Source organism: Boleophthalmus pectinirostris, unplaced genomic scaffold (assembly GCF_026225935.1).
Source record: "Boleophthalmus pectinirostris isolate CB_2022bp ecotype Guang Dong unplaced genomic scaffold, ASM2622593v1 HiC_scaffold_22, whole genome shotgun sequence".
In the NCBI taxonomy this organism is placed as follows: domain Eukaryota; kingdom Metazoa; phylum Chordata; class Actinopteri; order Gobiiformes; family Gobiidae; genus Boleophthalmus; species Boleophthalmus pectinirostris.
In genome coordinates, this window is record NW_026571190.1 from 43,048,800 (window position 1) to 43,067,601 (window position 18,802).

Genomic DNA, 18,802 nt, shown 5'->3' on the forward strand with positions numbered 1-18,802 from the left:
ACCTGTCCCACACCTGTCTCACACCTGTCCCACACTTGTCCCACACCTGTCTCACACCTGTCCCACACCTGTCCCACACCTGTCTCACACACTTGTCCCACACTTGTCCCACACTTGTCCCACACTTGTCCCACACCTGTCCCACACCTGTCCCACACTTGTCCCACACCTGTCTCACACCTGTCCCACACCTGTCCCACACTTGTCTCACACTTGTCCCACACTTGTCCCACACCTGTCCACACTTGTCCCACACTTGTCCCACACTTGTCCCACACCTGTCTCACACCTGTCCCACACCTGTCCCACACCTGTCCCACACTTGTCCCACACCTGTCCCACACCTGTCCCACACCTGTCTCACACTTGTCCCACACTTGTCCCACACCTGTCCACACTGTCCCACACTGTCCCACACTTGTCCCACACCTTGTCCCACACCTGTCCCACACTTGTCCCACACTTGTCCCACACCTGTCTCACACTTGTCCCACACTTGTCCACACCTGTCCCACACCTGTCCCACACCTGTCCCACACTTGTCCCACACCTGTCTCACACCTGTCCCACACCTGTCCCACACCTGTCTCACACTTGTCCCACACTTGTCCCACACCTGTCCCACACTTGTCCCACACCTGTCCCACACCTGTCCCACACCTGTCCCACACTTGTCCCACACCTGTCTCCACACCTGTCCCACACCTGTCCCACACCTGTCTCACACTTGTCCCACACTTGTCCCACACCTGTCCCACACTTGTCCCACACCTGTCTCACACTTGTCCCACACTTGTCCCACACCTGTCCCACACCTGTCTCACACCTGTCCACACTGTCCCACACCTGTCCCACACTTGTCCCACACCTGTCCCACACCTGTCCCACACCTGTCTCACACTTGTCCCACACTTGTCCCACACCTGTCCCACACCTGTTCTGCATCTGTTTCACACCTGTCTCTCACCTGTCTCGCACCTGTCGCGCACCTGTCTCGCACCTGTCCATAGAGCTTCAAGTTCCACTCACAAACTGTATCTGGCTCAATTTCTTTTTTGTAATTTTAATTTAAATTTTCTTAAATTGACTCAATCTAAATAATAATAATTACAAAGTAATAATAATTAAAAAAAAAAACAATAATGGTTTAGTCCTGGTTTAGACCTGGTAGAGTTCTAAGTCCCTCCCACAGACTGTATCTGGTTCCAATTTATTTTTTTTTTGTAATTTTCTTTTTTTAATTTTTTTAATTTAATTTTCTTATGGTGACTCAGTGGAAATCATAATTACAAAAATAATAATAATAATAATAATAATAATAATAATAATAATAATAATAATAATAATAATAAAAAGCAAATAAATAATGTTCATGTTCATTTATCTAGTGTTCTGGTGTTTTATTTGACCTATAATTTCTTGATCCCTTTTTCTTCTTTTGATCAGGTGTAATTCTTATCTCTTTCCTTTTTTTATTATCACATTTAATATTTTTAGTTTAAATTTCATTATTTAAAATGACCACATTATTTTTTATCATATTCATTTTGCAGTTTTATATTATTAATTTGAATGTCGTTATTTTTAATTACTTTAAATGACAGGTTTTAATTTAAATTCCTGAACATCATTTTGGGGGCTGTATCGGTTAAATCAAATATAAAATACAGTCATTTAGAAAACGGTAACACTAAACGTAGTTCGAGCTGCTCCGTCCTGGAGAACATGACAGAACAAACAAAATTAAACCAAAGTGAATTAAACAAACAAATCTGTGTGAGTCGTGTGTTTACGGTCAGGGCGTGTTCAAATAAAACTCAGATTAAAGTCAAACAGCCTCAGACAGACAAGTGCCTCCGGTGAGACAAACACGGAGACAAACACGGAGACAAACACGGAGACAAACACGGAGACAAACACGGAGACAAACACGGAGATCTGAGTGTTTTTGTGTTCCAGGTGAATCTGAAGAGGCCCTGTCCCTTCTGGGCGGACGACAGTCACTGCGCCATCAAAGACTGTCACGTGGAGCCCTGCCCCGAGGCAAGTTACACAGAAGAGCCTGCCAGAAACACCACAGCCAATCACAGACCTGCACAAAAACACCACAGCCAATCACAGGAGAGCCCCAAAAACACCACAGCCAATCACAGACCTGCACAAAAACACCACAGCCAATCATAAACCTGCACAAAAACACCACAGCCAATCACAGAAGCAAAAAAACACCACAGCCAATCACAGACCTGCACAAAAACACCACAGCCAATCATAAACCTGCACAAAAACACCACAGCCAATCACAGACCTGCCCTCTCCTCTCTGACCAATCACAGCTCGTCTTAACTCTAGTATTTTTAATATTGTAGTTAGATTGGTTAGATTTGGTTAATTTTTCCTTTTACTGTTGCAACACTGGAATCAGTCAGAACCGTCCAGTCAGAACAGTCCAGAACCGTCCAGTCAGAACCGTCCAGTCAGAACCGTCCAGAACCGTCCAGTCAGAAGTCCAATCAGAAGTGTTCCTCTGAAAAAGCCGGGCTTTATGCTCTCTTCTCCGTCTCTGATTGGTTGGGCGTCTGTTTGTTCTTTGTTCTAGAAAGTAGATTTAAAAAATAAGAAAAAAATAAAAACTTAACAAAAAAACAAAAACAAAATAATAATAAAATAAATAACATAATAGCAATAATAATGACGATAATAAATAAATAATAAGTTAGTAACTTAAGAAAAAACAAGCACATTCATACAGTACATTTTAGAATACACATACGTATCGAGGACACATTTTCAGGATTGTCAGGTCTGTTTGTTCTTAAAGTTTATTCGATTGTTCGAATAAACTTATTATTTAATAATAATTAATTATTATTTAATAATAATAATAATCGATATTTTCACGAGTTTTATTGCGATGTTTGTTTATTTCATCCTGCAGATCGGCCTGAAACCGCAAAGGATCATGGTCTGTGTAGTTCTCTGTGTTTATCTGTAGCTGCGCCGTAATAATGAGTTTAAGCAGAGAAAGTTGTGATTCGATATATCGGGATGCAGTTCGAACGATACGATATCACGATATTTCCATTATTGTTACGTCACTGATAAAACTACCTGTGTGTAACGTTTGTGTTTATGTTTTGTTTGTGTTTGTGTTTGTGCAGAGTAAAGTGCCTGTGGGAATCAAGTCTGGGAACTACAACAAGGTAAGAGGACTCAACCGGGACTAATCTAGGACTCAACCGGGACTAATCTAGGACTCAACCGGGACTAATCTAGGACTCAACCGAGACTAATCTAGGACTCAACCGGGACTAATCTAGGACTCAACCGGGACTAATCTAGGACTCAACCGGGACTAATCTAGGACTCAACCGAGACTAATCTAGGACTCAACCGGGACTAATCTAGGACTCAACCGGGACTAATCTAGGACTCAACCGGGACTAATCTAGGACTCAACCGGGACTAATCTAGGACTCAACCGATACTAATCTAGGACTCAACCGAGACTAATTTAGGATTAAACCGGGACTAAACCTGGACTACAGCAGGACTAACCCTAGACTACAGCAGGACTAAACCTGGACTACAGCAGGACTAACCCTAGACTACAGCAGGACTAAACCTGGACTACAGCAGGACTAAACCTGGACTACAGCAGGACTAAACCTGGACTACAGCAGGACTAAACTACAGCAGACTAAACTGGACTACAGCAGGACTAAACCTGGACTACAGCAGGACTAAACCTGGACTAAGCAGGACTAAACCTGGACAGCAGGACTAAACCTGGACTACAGCAGGACTAAACCTGGACTACAGCAGGACTAAACCTGGACTACAGCAGGACTAAACCTGGGCTACAGCAGGACTAAACCTGGACTACAGCAGACTAAACCTGACTAAGCAGGACTAAACTGGACTACAGCAGGACTAAACCTGGACTACAGCAGGACTAAGCACTAAACTGGACTACAGCAGGACTAAACCTGGACTACAGCAGGACTAAACCTGGACTACAGCAGGACTAAACCTGGACTACAGCAGGACTAAACCTGGACTACAGCAGGACTAAACCTGGACTACAGCAGGACTAAACCTGGACTACAGCAGGACTAAACCTGGGCTACAGCAGGACTAAACCTGGGCTACAGCAGCTACTAGGACTACAGCAGACTAAACCTGGACTACAGCAGGACTAAACCTGGACTACAGCAGGACTAAACCTGGACTACAGCAGGTCTCTTGTGTGTTTAGTGTTTTCTGGCTGAGTTCAGTTTATCTTTTTTTTTTTTTTTTTTTTTTTTTTTTTTGGGGTCAAGGCCTCGTCAGCTTTTTCCACTGAAGTGAAACCTGACGTCTGTGTAAATAAAAAGACCAAAAGCACAGAACCTCCACCTGTGACACGTTCACACACAGAACCTCCACCTGTGACACGTTCACACACAGAACCTCCACCTGTGACGAACACGTTCACACACACAGAACCTCACCTGTGACACGTTCACACACAGAACCTCCACCTGTGACACGTTCACACACAGAAACCTCCACCTGTGACACGTTACACACAGAACCTCCACCTGTGACACGTTTCACACACAGAACCTCCACCTGTGACACGTTGACACGTTCACACACAGAACCTCCACCTGTGACACGTTCACACACACAGACCTCCACCTGTGACACGTTTACACACAGAACCTCCACCTGTGACACGTTCACACACACAGAACCTCCACCTGTGACACGTTTACACACAGAACCTCCACCTGTGACACGTTCACACACAGAACCTCCACCTGTGACACGTTCACACACAGAACCTCCACCTGTGACACGTTCACACACAGAACCTCCACCTGTGACACGTTCACACACAGAACCTCCACCTGTGACACGTTTACACACAGAACCTCCACCTGTGACACGTTCACACACAGAACCTCCACCTGTGACACGTTCACACACAGAACCTCCACCTGTGACACGTTTACACACAGAACCTCCACCTGTGACACGTTCACACACAGAACCTCCACCTGTGACACGTTCACACACAGAACCTCCACCTGTGACACGTTCACACACAGAACCTCCACCTGCGACACGTTTACACACAGAACCTCCACCTGTGACACGTTCACACACAGAACCTCCACCTGTGACACGTTCACACACAGAACCTCCACCTGTGACACGTTTACACACAGAACCTCCACCTGTGACACGTTCACACACAGAACCTCCACCTGCGACACGTTTACACACAGAACCTCCACCTGCGACACGTTTACACACAGAACCTCCACCTGCGACACGTTTACACACAGAACCTCCACCTGTGACACGTTCACACACAGAACCTCCACCTGCGACACGTTCACACACAGAACCTCCACCTGCGACACGTTCACACACAGAACCTCCACCTGCGACACGTTCACACACAGAACCTCCACCTGTGGTTTGGGGCACAGTCTCTCTGCTCGACGTTTATCACAGTTTTTCTTCAGTTTGTGGGACAAAAGTTGAAGTTTTGTAAAACAGAATCAGTCAGAGTGAAATGAGGAGAAGAGGAAGAAGAGTTTAAATGTTTTGTGTTTTTCAGTATTCTCAGGCGGCGAACTCTGACTCCGAGGTGACCGAGTGTGAACAGGCCAAAGAACTGGGAGCCATCAACAGCACTCTGAGGTCTGGACCAGGACTTGGACCAGGACTTGGACCAGGACTTGGACCAGGACTTGGACCAGGACTTGGACCAGGACTTGGAGTAGTAGTATTTGTAGTAGTCCTTGGTTCCTCTGATGTGACGTGTTCTTGTGTTTGTGTTTCGCAGTAATCAGAGTAAAAAGGCGTTTGCCGACTGGGCGAGACATGACGACGCCCAAGAGCACTTCTGTGAACTTGACGGTGAGACGGGGGCGCACCTGACGCACGGGGGGGGGGGCACCTGACGCACGGGAAGGGTACCTGAGTCTGTGGGAGGGCGTCTTGAGTCTGTGGGAGGGCGTCTGAGTCCGTGGGAGGGCGTCTTGAGTCTGTGGGTCTTGAGTCCGGCGTCTTGAGTCTCTGGGAGGGCGTCTGAGTCTGAGTCTGAGTGGGGAGGGCGTCTTGAGTCTCTGGGAGGGCGTCTTGAGTCTGTGGGAGGGCGTCTTGAGTCTCTGGGAGGGCGTCTTGAGTCTCTGGGAGGGCGTCTTGAGTCTGAGGGCGTCTTGTCTGGGAGGACGTCTTGAGTCTGTGGGAGGGCGTCTTGAGTCTCGTGGGAGGGCGTCTTGAGTCTCTGGGAGGGCGTCTTGAGTCTCTGGGAGGACGTCTTGAGTCTCTGGGAGGGCGTCTTGAGTCTCTGTGGTCTTGAGGGCGTCTTGAGTCTCTGGGAGGGCGTCTTGAGTCTCTGGGAGGGCGTCTTGGAGGGCGTCTTGAGTCTGGGGAGGGCGTCTTGAGTCCTGGGAGGGTCTTGAGTCTGGGAGGGCGTCTTGAGTCTGTGGGAGGGCGTCTTGAGTCTCTGGGAGGGCGTCTTGAGTCTCTGGGAGGGCGTCTTGAGTCTCTGGGAGGGCGTCTTGAGTCTCTGGGAGGGCGTCTTGAGTCTGTGGGAGGGCGTCTTGAGTCCGTGGGAGGGCGTCTTGAGTCTCTGGGAGGGCGTCTTGAGTCTCTGGGAGGGCGTCTTGAGTCTGTGGGAGGGCGTCTTGAGTCTCTGGGAGGGCGTCTTGAGTCCTGTGGGAGGGCGTCTTGAGTCTCTGGGAGGGCGTCTTGAGTCTGTCTTGGGAGGGCGTCTTGAGTCTCTGGGGAGGGCGTCTTGAGTCTCTGAGTCTTGGGAGGGCGTCTTGAGTCTCTGGGAGGGCGTCTTGAGTCTCTGTGGGAGGGCGTCTTGAGTCTCTGGGGAGGGCGTCTTGAGTCTGTCTTGAGTCTCTGAGGGCGTCTTGAGTCTCTGGGAGGGCGTCTTGAGTAGTCTTGTGGGAGGGCGTCTTGAGTCTCTCTTGGGAGGGCGTCTTGAGTCTCTGGGAGGGCGTCTAGTCTCTGGGGAGGCGTCTTGAGTCTGTGGAGGGCGTCTTGAGTCTCTGGGAGGGCGTCTTGAGTCTGTCTTGGTGAGGGCGTCTTGAGTCTGTGGGAGGGCGTCTTGAGTCTTGAGTGGGAGGGCGTCTTGAGTCTGTCTGGGAGGAGTCGTCTTGAGTCTGTCTGGGAGGGCGTCTTGAGTAGTCTGAGTCTCTGGGAGGGCGTCTTGAGTCTCTGAGGAGGGCGTCTTGAGTCCGTGGGAGGGCGTCTTGAGTCTCGTCTTGAGGAGGGCGTCTTGAGTCTGTGGAGGGCGTCTTGAGTCTTGAGTCTTGAGTGGGAGGGCGTCTTGAGTCTGTGGGAGGGCGTCTTGAGTCCGTGGGAGGGCGTCTTGAGTCTGTGGGAGGGCGTCTTGAGTCTCGTCTTGGTCAGGGCGTCTTGAGTCTCGTGGGAGGGCGTCTTGAGTCTGGGGAGGGCAGTCTGTGAGTCTGAGTCTGGGGGGCGTCTTGAGTCTCTGGGAGGGCGTCTTGAGTCTGAGTCTGGAGGGCAGTCTGAGTCTCTTGTGTCTCGTGTCCTCAGATGAGACGTCTCCGGACTCCGAGTACGTGGATCTGCTCCTGAACCCTGAGCGTTTCACCGGGTACAAAGGCTCCTCCGCCTGGAGAGTCTGGAACAGCATCTACGAAGAAAACTGCTTCAAGTGAGACCGGGACCGGGACTGGACCGGGACTGGACCGGGACTGGGCTGGGACTATAACAGGACTATAACGGGACTATAACGGGACTATAATGGGACTGGAGTGGGACTGGAGCAGGACTAAAGCAGGACTAAACCGGGACTGGAGCGGGACCAAACTGGGACTGGGACCGGGACTGGGACTGGACCACGACTGAGCCAGACTGGGCCAGGACTGGAGCAGGACTGAGCCAGGACTGGACCGGGACTGTAACAGGTCTGGAACAGGACTAGACCTGGACTGAGTCGGGACTGAACCAAGACTAGACCGGGACCGGACTGGAACTAAACCGGGACTAAACCGGGACTAAACCGGGACTAAACCGGGACTAAACCGGGACTAAACTGGGACTAAACTGGGACTAAACCAGTTCTAAACCAGGTCTAAACCAGGACTAAACCAGGTCTATGTTGTGTGTTGTTCAGGCCTCGCTCGGTGTATCGGCCGCTGTATCCTCTGGCCCCCAGCAGAGGTCAGACTAAACACACTTTTACACTTTTACACTTTAAAACTTTAAAACTGTGAAAACCTCAACACACTTTTCTGTTTTTCTGTTTCTGCTGCAGGTGACGATGACGGTGAGTCCGACCCCCGCGACCTCTGACCCCCCTGTGACCCCCCCCCCTCTGACCCTCCTCTGACCCCCCTCTGAACCTCCTCTGACCCCCCTCTGACCCCTCCTCTGACCCCCCCCCTCCTCTCTCTGACCCTCCTCTGACCCCCCCTCTGACCCTCCTCTGACCCCCCTCTGACCCCTCCTCTGACCCCCCCTCTGACCCCCTCCTCTGACCCCCCCTCTGACCCCTCCTCTGACCCCCTCCCCCCTCTCTCTGACCCCCTCTCCTCCTCTGACCCCCTCCTCTGACCCCCCTCCTGACCCTCCTCTGACCCCCCTCTGACCCTCCTCTGACCCCTCCTCTGACCCCCTCTGACCCCTCTGACCCTCCTCTGACCCCCCTCTGACCCCCTCCTCTGACCCTCCTCTGACCCCCTCTCTGACCCCTCTGACCCCTCTGACCCCTCTGACCCCCTCTGACCCCCCCTCTGACCCCCTCTGACCCCTCCTCTGACCCCCTCTGACCCCCCTCTGACCCCCCCTCTGACCCTCTGACCCCTCCTCTGACCCCCTCCTGACCCCCTCCTCTGACCCCCCTCCTCTGACCCCCCTCTGACCCCTCCTCTGACCCCCTCCTCTGACCCTCCTCTGACCCCCCTCCTCTGACCCCCTCCTCTGACCCCCTCCTCTGACCCCTCTCTGACCCTCCTCCCTCTGACCCCTCCTCTGACCCCCTCTGACCCCCTCTGACCCCCTCCTCTGACCCCTGACCCCTCTCTGACCCCCTGACCCCCTCCTCTGACCCTCTCTGACCCCCTCTGACCCCCTCTGACCCCCCTCCTCTCTGACCCCTCCTCTGACCCCTCCTCTGACCCCCCTCCTCGACCCCTCTCTGACCCCTCCTCTGACCCCCCCTCTGACCCCCCCTCTGACCCTCCTCTGACCCCCCTCTGACCCCCTCTGACCCTCCCTCCTGACTCTGACCTCTCTGACCCCTCCTCTGACCCTCCTCTGACCCTCCTCTGACCCCCCTGTGACCCCAGAGTTGTTCAGATCAGATGTTCATGTGTTGTGTGTGTTTTTCATGTGTGTGTGTTTCAGGTGAGGCCTTCTACAACTGGCTGGAGGGTGAGTCTGGACTTTTACTGTCTCTTCTTCTTCTTCACCACTTAAATCAAATTCACCAAATAAACCACACAAATATTATAAAAAACAAACAAAAAATAATAATAATTATAAAAATCAAGAAGATATATCGAAAATCTGACACGAATCGATACTTGAACTGTTACCTCAGTGTGTTTACAATCATCTACTTAAACTCAGCCAATGAACATGTCTGTAGACGACTAAACTGTTCAGGTGTTCCTCAGGTGTTCCTCAGGTGTTGCTCAGGTGTTGCTCAGGTGTTCCTCAGGTGTTCCTCAGGTGTTGCTCAGGTGTTCCTCAGGTGTTCCTCAGGTGTTCCTCAGGTGTTCCTCAGGTGTTCCTCAGGTGTTCCTCAGGTGTTGTGTTCCAGGTGTTCAGGTGTTGGTGTTCCTCAGGTGTTGCTCAGGTGTTGCTCAGGTGTTCCTCAGGTGTTCTCAGGTGTTCCTCAGGTGTTCCTCAGGTGTTGCTCAGGTGTTCCTCAGGTGTTCCTCAGGTGTTGCTCAGGTGTTGCTCAGGTGTTGCTCAGGTGTTGCTCAGGTGTTGCTCAGGTGTTCCTCAGGTGTTGCTCAGGTGTTGCTCAGGTGTTCCTCAGGTGTTCCTCAGGTGTTCTCTCAGGTGTTTCCAGGTGTTCCTCAGGTGTTTCAGGTGTTCAGGTGTTGCTCAGGTGTTCCTCAGGTGTTGCTCAGGTGTTCAGGTGTTCCTCAGGTGTTCCTCAGGTGTTGCTCAGGTGTTGCTCAGGTGTTGCTCAGGTGTTCTCAGGAGGTGTTGCCTCAGGTGTTTCCTCAGGTGTTCTCAGGTGTTGCAGTTCCTCAGGTGAGGTTTCTCAGGTGTTGCTCAGGTGTTCTCAGGTGTTCTCAGGTGTTGCAGAGTCTCAGGTCAGCTCTCAGGTCTTCAGGTCTCAGTTGAACAGGATCAGCCTGTTCTCAGGTGTTCGTTCCTCACAGGACAGTGTCCACAGGTTTCACATCATCAGAAACATACACAGGTTCCTCAGGTCTCATCTCAGGTTCTCCAGGTCTTCCTCAGGTGTTGCTCAGGTGTTCCTCAGGCGTTCCTCAGGCGTTGCTCAGGTGTTGCTCAGGCTCAGGTGTTGCTCAGGTGTTGCTCAGGTGTTCCTCAGGTGTTGCTCAGGTGTTCCTCAGGTGTTGCTCAGGTGTTGCTCAGGTGTTCCTCAGGTGTTCCTCAGGTTGCTCAGGTCTTCCTCAGGTGTTCCTCAGGTGTTCCTCAGGTGTTCCTCAGGTGTTGCTCAGGTGTTGCTCAGGTGTTCCTCAGGTGTTCCTCAGGTGTTGCTCAGGTGTTGCTCAGGTGTTGCTCAGGTGTTCCTCAGGTGTTGCTCAGGTGTTCCTCAGGTGTTGCTCAGGTGTTCCTCAGGTGTTGCTCAGGTGTTCCTCAGGTGTTGCTCAGGTGTTGCTCAGGTGTTCCTCAGGTGTTGCTCAGGTGTTCCTCAGGTGTTGCTCAGGTGTTGCTCAGGTGTTCCTCAGGTGTTGCTCAGGTGTTGCTCAGGTGTTGCTCAGTGTTGCTCAGGTGTTGCTCTCAGGTGTTGCTCAGGTGTTTCTGTGTTCTCAGGTGTTCCTCAGGTGTTCCTCAGGTGTTGCTCAGGTGTTGCTCAGGTGTTGCTCAGGTGTTCCTCAGGTGTTGCTCAGGTGTTCCTCAGGTGTTGCTCAGGTGTTCCTCAGGTGTTGCTCAGGTGTTGCTCAGGTGTTGCTCAGGTGTTGCTCAGGTGTTGCTCAGGTGTTTCTCTGATGTTCCTGATGTTCCTCTGATGTTCCTCTGTGTTCCTCAGGTCTGTGTTTGGAGAAGAGAGTGTTCTACAGACTCATCTCTGGCCTCCACAGCAGCATCAACATCCACCTGAGCGCAGAGTACCTGCTCGATGGTACGTGAATATTACTACTACTACTACTACTACTACTATAACTACTACTACTACTACTGGGTTATTCCAGCCACATCTCTGAACGTCTCACTCGACCGTCTCAGATTTGTCTGTAAAAATTCTTGGAGGTTCAAAGTTTCCAACAGGAAAAGTCTCATCTTTTATCTCCAGCTCTTTGCAGTTTTGTTATTAAAAATCGTTCGTTGTTTCTGCCCTGAGATGTTTGAGCAGAGACACGTTCAGATTCTGTTTCTAAAAAACTATTGAAGGTCGATCTTCAAATGTTCAAGGGTTAAAGTGTTTTCTTTTCTTCTCAAAGTGTCTTCGTGGTCCATGAATGTTCTTCATGTTTGTAGCTGCCCTGGTTTTCTTAGTGAGGAAGGACTTCACACTTCGTACTGATGATGATGATGATGATGATGATGATGATGATGATGATGATGATGTGTGTCAGTATTTATTCTCAACAATCTTCAGTTCCATCAACACACACGAAACACAGAGAAAACTAAAACAAACACACAGAAAATATCTTCACTTTTCATAAACACCTTTAAATAAATACACAATAGAAACTCTATTTACTGTGTTCATCTTTACACCACCAGCGGGAGTTCAACAGCGTGGTTTTATTTTGATGTCTTTTTCTTTACACCTTTTCTCTGTTTTCTCTCTTTTCTCTCTTTTCTCTGTTTTCTCTCTTTTCTCTCTTTTCTCTCTTTTCTCTGTTTTCGTGCTATTTTCTCTTTTCTTCTTCCGGGGCCAAGGCAAAAAGTCACACAACTCAAAAGGCAAATATATTCACAAATAAAATATAAAACACAATAACTGCAATATTCTGACACATCTCAACACTTGAACAAATAAAATAAAAACCTTCTCACTTATTATCATAAAAACAAATCTACTGACATTATCATCAGTTACAGTGTTTGTGGACACATTTTCAGAAATTCATTTTGCAAAAAAGAAAACATCATCACCAATGTTGGACATGTTAAAAACAGACGTCTAGTTTTTCTTTCTGTTGGTGGTGTTTCATTTTTCTGGTAGAACGTGGTGCAGATGCTCCAGATGTGTTTGGTTGATTTGAAGTCTTCATGTCTTGTAGATGTTTCCTCAGAGGATCAGGTTTAAAACACAAAGTCCACAGTGAGTTCGTACACGTGCACATCAATAACCCGGTTATTAATCATATCCAGGTTCTGTCAGTGTTCGTGTTACTGTGTTTACATGTTCACTGACAAACCTGGACGCTCATATCCACGTGGACATGATCAAATGGAGTGTCCCGGTTTCTTGACATAATCTTACAAATGCGCAGGCGCAAAAATTAACTTAAATCAATTTCATAAACCAGGAAAAATACAAACCGTGAGCTCCTTTAGCATAAGAAGCTAAGGAGCTACGAGATCTCCCACAATCCACTGCACACATCAAACCTACAGATTCTTCAGTCAAATCTTCTGCATAAATAAACTCAACTTTACAACATATAAACCATAAACACTATAGACACATCAGCAGGTTTGATCAGATCATTCAACTCTGATCACATTTGTTTACGTTTTACAGAAATGAAACTTAAGACCGTTTGGCTAATTAGCATAAACTGTTAGTGGTGATAAAAACAGCTGCTCCTTGTGTCGCTGATGTGATCAGTTTCTTTTGGACTAAATGACTCGACTCTGTGGATTATGTGAGTTATTTCTGTGACAGAAGAGGTGCTGATGATGGTGAGTCTGTTCTGTCTGTGTGTGTGTACAGGAGATAGTTCATGTTTGTTGTACAGGAGATAGTTCATGTTTTATCTTTTCAGCGTCACACGAGTGCAGTGCGTACGAGTGCAGATGTGCAGTGTGCAGCGGCAGCTCTTTATTTTACAGTCATTTCACTCGTTTGGTCACTTTATTTATGTTGGTCAATTTATTTATGTCACTACTGTTGTGGTGAAAGGCTGGAAAGTGTCTTTTGGACACATGCGACTCAACTTGATGTTGCAGTATTCAGGATACTGCGTTTACATGTCACAGTATCCACGTTACTATCGTAATAAACCAGCTACAGTAACCCGGTTTCTAATAACCAGGACACTGCGTTTACATGCACCATCAAGAAACCGGGACACTCAAAAAACCCGATCATAACCGGGTTATTGATGTGCATGTAAACGCACTCAATGTCACAGTGTGTGAAGGTTCATGTTCAAAACCAAACCTCCGTCTGTCAAACTCAACTTTACACTTTTCCTTCAGAACACTCACTCAGGTTTGAAAAGGAGAATTTTCCCCCACAAATCTGTGATAAACCAAAAGCTCCTGTGGAAAAGTCCAGATTCTACAAAAACATCTGACACTTTTAACCCTGAACATCTGAAGATCGACCTGAAATACTTTTTTAGATACAGAATCTGAAAGTGTCTCTGCTCAAACATCTCAGGGAGGAGTCGACTAAATATTTGTACTGACAGAACTTAAGGAGCTGGAGATAAAATGTGGGAGTTTTCTTGTTGGAAAGTTTGAACCTCCGAGAATTTTTCCAGATTAAAGGTTGTATAGAGGATTTTTTAAGGGAAGCGAAATACAGCGACCGTCCTTTTTCAAATGTTGTGCATGTGACACCACCTTCCTCAGTAGAAACATCTCCTCCTCCCGCCTCTTTACTCTACAAATCACATTTGTTTACATCAGTGCGTGTTCAGAATCACTGTTGAAGTGACCTGCCTAGAAATATTTTAGCGACCGACGCGTCAGTTTTTAGACCCTTCGGACTTTCTTTTGCGGCGAACTGGTCGTGGATTCTCGTCCACCGTCGCAACAAACTTTGTGCAAACTGCGAGGAAGCGACAGTTTGAAAAAGCCTCAAAGAACCGCCGCATAAACACGTAATCCCCGAGCGCCGACGAGTCAGTTACACTAAAAATGTAGGGAGTTTGACTGACAACCTAACAGCCAATAGAAAAAGAGGGAGCCTCGTTTTCTATTGGCTGATGTTTATCTGGCCTCACTACGTCCACAACTGATAGATTTTCATTCTTTCTTTTTTTTTTCGGTCATCATAATTAAAAGGCTGCTGCGTCTCTGTAATGGTATTTTAAACTTTCATTGACAATTTGAAACAAAAAAAAAATCCTCCATACAACCTTTAAATCTGAGCTGGTGGAGAATTTGAAGATTTTTCTGGAATGATCCAAACCCGGTGGCTCTGTCTCTCCTCCCTCTGAGTTCACCAGTTTCTCTTCTTCTTCTTCTTCTTCTTCTTCTCCTCCTCAGAGGGTTGGGGTCGGTCCGTGTGGGGTCCGAACCCGTCGGAGTTTCGTCGGCGGTTCGATTCGTTGGAGGGGACGCGGCGTCTGAAGAACCTGTACTTCCTGTTCCTGATCGAGCTGCGGGCGCTCTTCAAAGTGGCGCCGTATTTCGAGCGCTCGGTGGTTCACCTGTACACGGGCAAGAGCCAAGAAGATCTGAGGACCAAAGACCTGCTGCTGCGGCTCTTCAAGGAGATCAGGTCTGGACCGGGACTAAAACAGGGCTGGACCGGGACTAAAACAGGACTGGACCGGGACTAAAACAGGACTGGACCGGGACTAAAACAGGACTGGACCGGGACTAAAACAGGACTGGACCGGGACTAAAACAAGACAGGACCGGGACTAAAACAAGACAGGACCGGGACTAAAACACAACTGGACCGGGACTAAAACACGACTGGACCGGGACTGGAACTGGACCGGACCGGGACTAAAACAGGACTGGACCGGGACTGGACCGGGACTGGACCGGGACTGGACTGGGACTGGACCGGGACTAAAACAAGACTGGACCGGGACTGGAACTGGACCAGACCGGGACTAAAACGGGACTGGACCGGGACTAAAACACAACTGGACTAGGACTAAACCAGGACTAAACCAATATTAAACCAGAACTAAACCAGAACGAAACCAGGATGAAACCAGGACTAAACCAGGGACTAAACTAGGGTCTAAACCAGGACTAAACCAGGACTAAACCAGGGACTAAACTAGGGACTAAACCAGGACTGAACCAAACATAAAAAAACGACCAATCAGGTGCCTCCTCTCCCTGAGGCCCCTCCCTCTAGCCTTAGTAACAGTTTGATTGACAGCGTTGCTAAGCAGAGTCTGTGTGTTCAGGGCGTTCCCCATGCACTTCGACGAGAGGTCCATGTTCGCCGGAAACACGCTGGAGGCCAAGACCCTGAAGGTGAGACCGGACCCGGACTCGGACCCGGACTTGGACCTGGACCCGGGACTGGACCAGGACTGGACATTATTTGTTTGGGCTCAGCTCCACAAACTTTTGGTTCTAAAGTTTCATATGAGTCCATTTTCTGTTCCTGTGTCGTTTCCTCGTCACAAACAGACCTGGAGTTGAGTTCTTTTGCTCCAGGTCGGTTCGTGAGGAGGAACATTAGATTCAGGAGATTTAAAGTTCTTCTCGACTGAAGTTCTCACGTCTTTGGAGCTGAATGTCGACTCCACGTTCTGAAGCGACGCTCGTTTTGTTCCTCGAGGTTTTGGTTCTTGAGGTTTTGGTTTTAATCTTGTTTTTGTGTTTTTCTTCAGGAGGAGTTCAGGCTTCACTTCAAAAACATCTCCAAGATCATGGACTGTGTCGGCTGCAGCAAGTGTCGCCTCTGGGGGAAACTACAGGTCTGGACCTGGACTGGGACTGGACCTGGACTGGGACTGGGACTGGACCTGGACTGGGACTGAAGTGGGACTGAAGCAGGACTGGACCGAGACTGGACCTGGACTAAAGCAGGACTGGATCGGGAATAAACCAGGACTAAACCACGACTGGACCAAGACTGGACGAGGACCGAACCCGGGACCAGATCAGGACCAGAGCAGGATTGAATTAGGGACTAAAGCAGTTAGGTTTGGTCAGGATGGAAACTGGACCGGGTTAAATCCTGGTCTCTGGTCTGGTTGTGATCCCGGTCTTTGTCTCAGACTCAGGGTCTGGGCACGGCTCTGAAGATCTTGTTTTCGGAGCGTGAGATCAGGAGTCTCCCGGAGAACAGTCCGTCCAGAGGCTTCCAGCTCAGCCGCCAGGAGATCGTCGCTCTGGTCAACGCCTTCGCCAGGTACGCCTCACCTGCCGGCCTCACCTGTCGGCCTCACCTGCCGGCCTCACCTGTCGGCCTCACCTGCCGGCCTCACCTGCCGGCCTCACCTGCCGGCCTCACCTGTCGGCCCTGCCCGTCTCTCTAAACGTTTCTTTCTGTTTGTGTTTTGTTTTGTCAGAGTGTCGACGAGTATTTACCAGCTGCATAATTTCCGCTCGATGTTGAGCTCGGAGAGGTGACATCATCGGCGCGGGACGGAGCGGAGGTGACATCATCAGAAATGGCGGGGGGGCGGAGCCGGGATGGCGTCGGCGCGGCGTCGGTGGGACGTTTGTGGGACGGGCGGCGTGTGCGTTTGTGCCTTCAGAGCGCCAGACGGACTTTTAATGAGGACTTTAGGCTCCTGTCTGCTCCTGTCTGCACCTGTCTGCACCTGTCACGCCCTCTGCAGGTGTGACAGGTGCGACAGGTGCAGACAGGTGCGCTCCGTGTGGTGTCATTTCTCTGTTTTTAGAAAAATAGAAGCTTCAAATCCGGCACTTTCTTCGCTCTTTTAGGAACTAAACCAGAACTAAACCAGGATTTTACAAGGAATTAGTCTGGACTCAACCAGGACTCAACCAGGACTCAACCAGGACTCAACCAGGACTCAACCAGGACTCAACCAGGATCAACTGAGTCTTTTTCTGGACATGATCAGGACTAAGTTGGAGCATTTGTAGGAATAAAATTGGACTTAAAAACCAAAACAAAACTTGTGGTGTTTCCAAACCTGGACTTTATCAGGACTAAACTTAGACTAAACCAGGACTAATAAACTTCAGGACTAAACCAGGATTTTACAAGGAATTAGTCTGGACTAAACCAGGACTAAACCTGGATTTTACAAGGAATTAGCTGGGTTTCAACCAGGACTAACCCAGGACTAAATCATAACTGAACCAGGACTAACCCAGGCCTGGTCCTGGGCTGGTCCAGGGCTGGTCCAGGGCGGGTTCTGGAGCGCCCTCTGCTGCCTCTTCACTGCTGTGTCACTTTTTGAGCTGCTCTTTGTGGCTGAACTCGAGACTCTTGCCTTTTTCCTTTTATTTTATTGTATTTTATTTTATTTTGACAGAATCGTGTCTAAGCTCCCAAAAGGAGCTGTGAGTCCAGGTCCAGACCTCACGGTGGAGTCCGGGTCCGGTCTGGACCTCACGGTCGAGTCCGGGTCCGGAACCGTGAAAATCATGTTACAAAACTCGACAACAAGCATCAAAGTTTTAAAGAGGACGACTCATCACAAACCTGCAGAACTGAACCAGGACTAAACCAGGACTAGACCAGGACTAGACCAGGACTAGACCAGGTCTAGACCAGGTCTAGACCAGGACTAGACCAGGACTAGACCAGGACTAGACCAGGACTAGACCAGGACCAGGACTAGACCAGGACTAGACCAGGACTAGACCAGGACTAGACCAGGACTAGACCAGGACTAGACCAGGACTAGACCAGGACTAGGACCAGGTCTAGACCAGGACTAGACCAGGACTAGACCAGGACTGGACCAGGTCTAGACCAGGACTAGACCAGGACTAGACCAGGACTAGACCAGGACTAGACCAGCTAGACCAGGACTAGACCAGGACTAGACCAGGACTGGACCAGGTCTAAACCAGGTCTAGACCAGGACTAGACCAGGTCTAGACCAGGTCTGTGCAGTGGGTTTTGTGGCGTTTTGGACGAGTTTTTCTCTTTAAATCAAACCTGTTACTTCGTCACTGACAGAAAACGGACCAAAGATTGAACTCTGGACTTTTGCCTTATTTTGGTCAAACGTGTTTTGTTTTGTCTCATTCTGTAAAATCATCTGAACGGTTTTTGTTTGGAGTTTAGTTTGAATTTGAATATTTATTTGTGATTTTCTGGGGCTGGATTTTGCTGAATGTGGAAGAAAAAATAAAAAAATCATAAAAAAAAAAAAAAGCTGAAAGTGGATTTTTTTTTCTGGAGCTGGTTTTTGTCTCGTCGCCGTCGTTTCCAAACAAAACATTGTTTCTCCGGTGTCGGATTCAAGAATTTTTTCCTGAATCACAAAAATGTGACTCTGAGTTTTACGTCGTGTTTCCTCGTTTCTGTCGTCGTTTCCTCCAGAGGCAAAACTGGACCAAGTCTCTGTTCAGTTTCACCTGAAGAGACACAAATCTGACTTTTCTTCCCTCGGCTCCTGGATTTGATCTTTGAACTTCAGGACCCGAGACATTTAAAATCAGGATAAAAGCAGCAAAAAAAAAAAGGTCTTACAAGGAAACGGTTCAAAGCTGAAGCACCGAGAAAAGAAACTGTTTGACGTGTTTCACCGTGTTTATGTTGTGGAGAAATGAACTTCTGCTCCAAGATCAGAAACAGACAAAT

At 48.9% G+C, this 18,802-nt stretch overlaps 1 protein-coding gene across 1 annotated transcript in view; it reads left to right on the forward strand.

The window, feature by feature from the left end:
• ero1b (endoplasmic reticulum oxidoreductase 1 beta) overlaps window positions 1-18,373 on the forward strand; it is a 26,447-nt gene extending 8,074 nt beyond the window's left edge. Inside the window, exons 3-17 of the mRNA XM_020930301.2 lie at window positions 1,960-2,043; window positions 3,162-3,203; window positions 5,615-5,697; window positions 5,843-5,916; window positions 7,573-7,693; window positions 8,156-8,202; window positions 8,297-8,308; window positions 9,388-9,414; window positions 11,219-11,311; window positions 14,584-14,818; window positions 15,468-15,537; window positions 15,900-15,986; window positions 16,290-16,423; window positions 16,584-17,753; window positions 17,915-18,373. Coding sequence (XP_020785960.1) covers window positions 1,960-2,043; window positions 3,162-3,203; window positions 5,615-5,697; window positions 5,843-5,916; window positions 7,573-7,693; window positions 8,156-8,202; window positions 8,297-8,308; window positions 9,388-9,414; window positions 11,219-11,311; window positions 14,584-14,818; window positions 15,468-15,537; window positions 15,900-15,986; window positions 16,290-16,423; window positions 16,584-16,644 — 1,170 coding nt within the window. The 3' untranslated portion in view covers window positions 16,645-17,753; window positions 17,915-18,373. The remainder of the gene's footprint in view (window positions 1-1,959; window positions 2,044-3,161; window positions 3,204-5,614; window positions 5,698-5,842; window positions 5,917-7,572; window positions 7,694-8,155; window positions 8,203-8,296; window positions 8,309-9,387; window positions 9,415-11,218; window positions 11,312-14,583; window positions 14,819-15,467; window positions 15,538-15,899; window positions 15,987-16,289; window positions 16,424-16,583; window positions 17,754-17,914) is intronic.
• The last annotated feature ends 429 nt before the right edge of the window (window positions 18,374-18,802 follow it).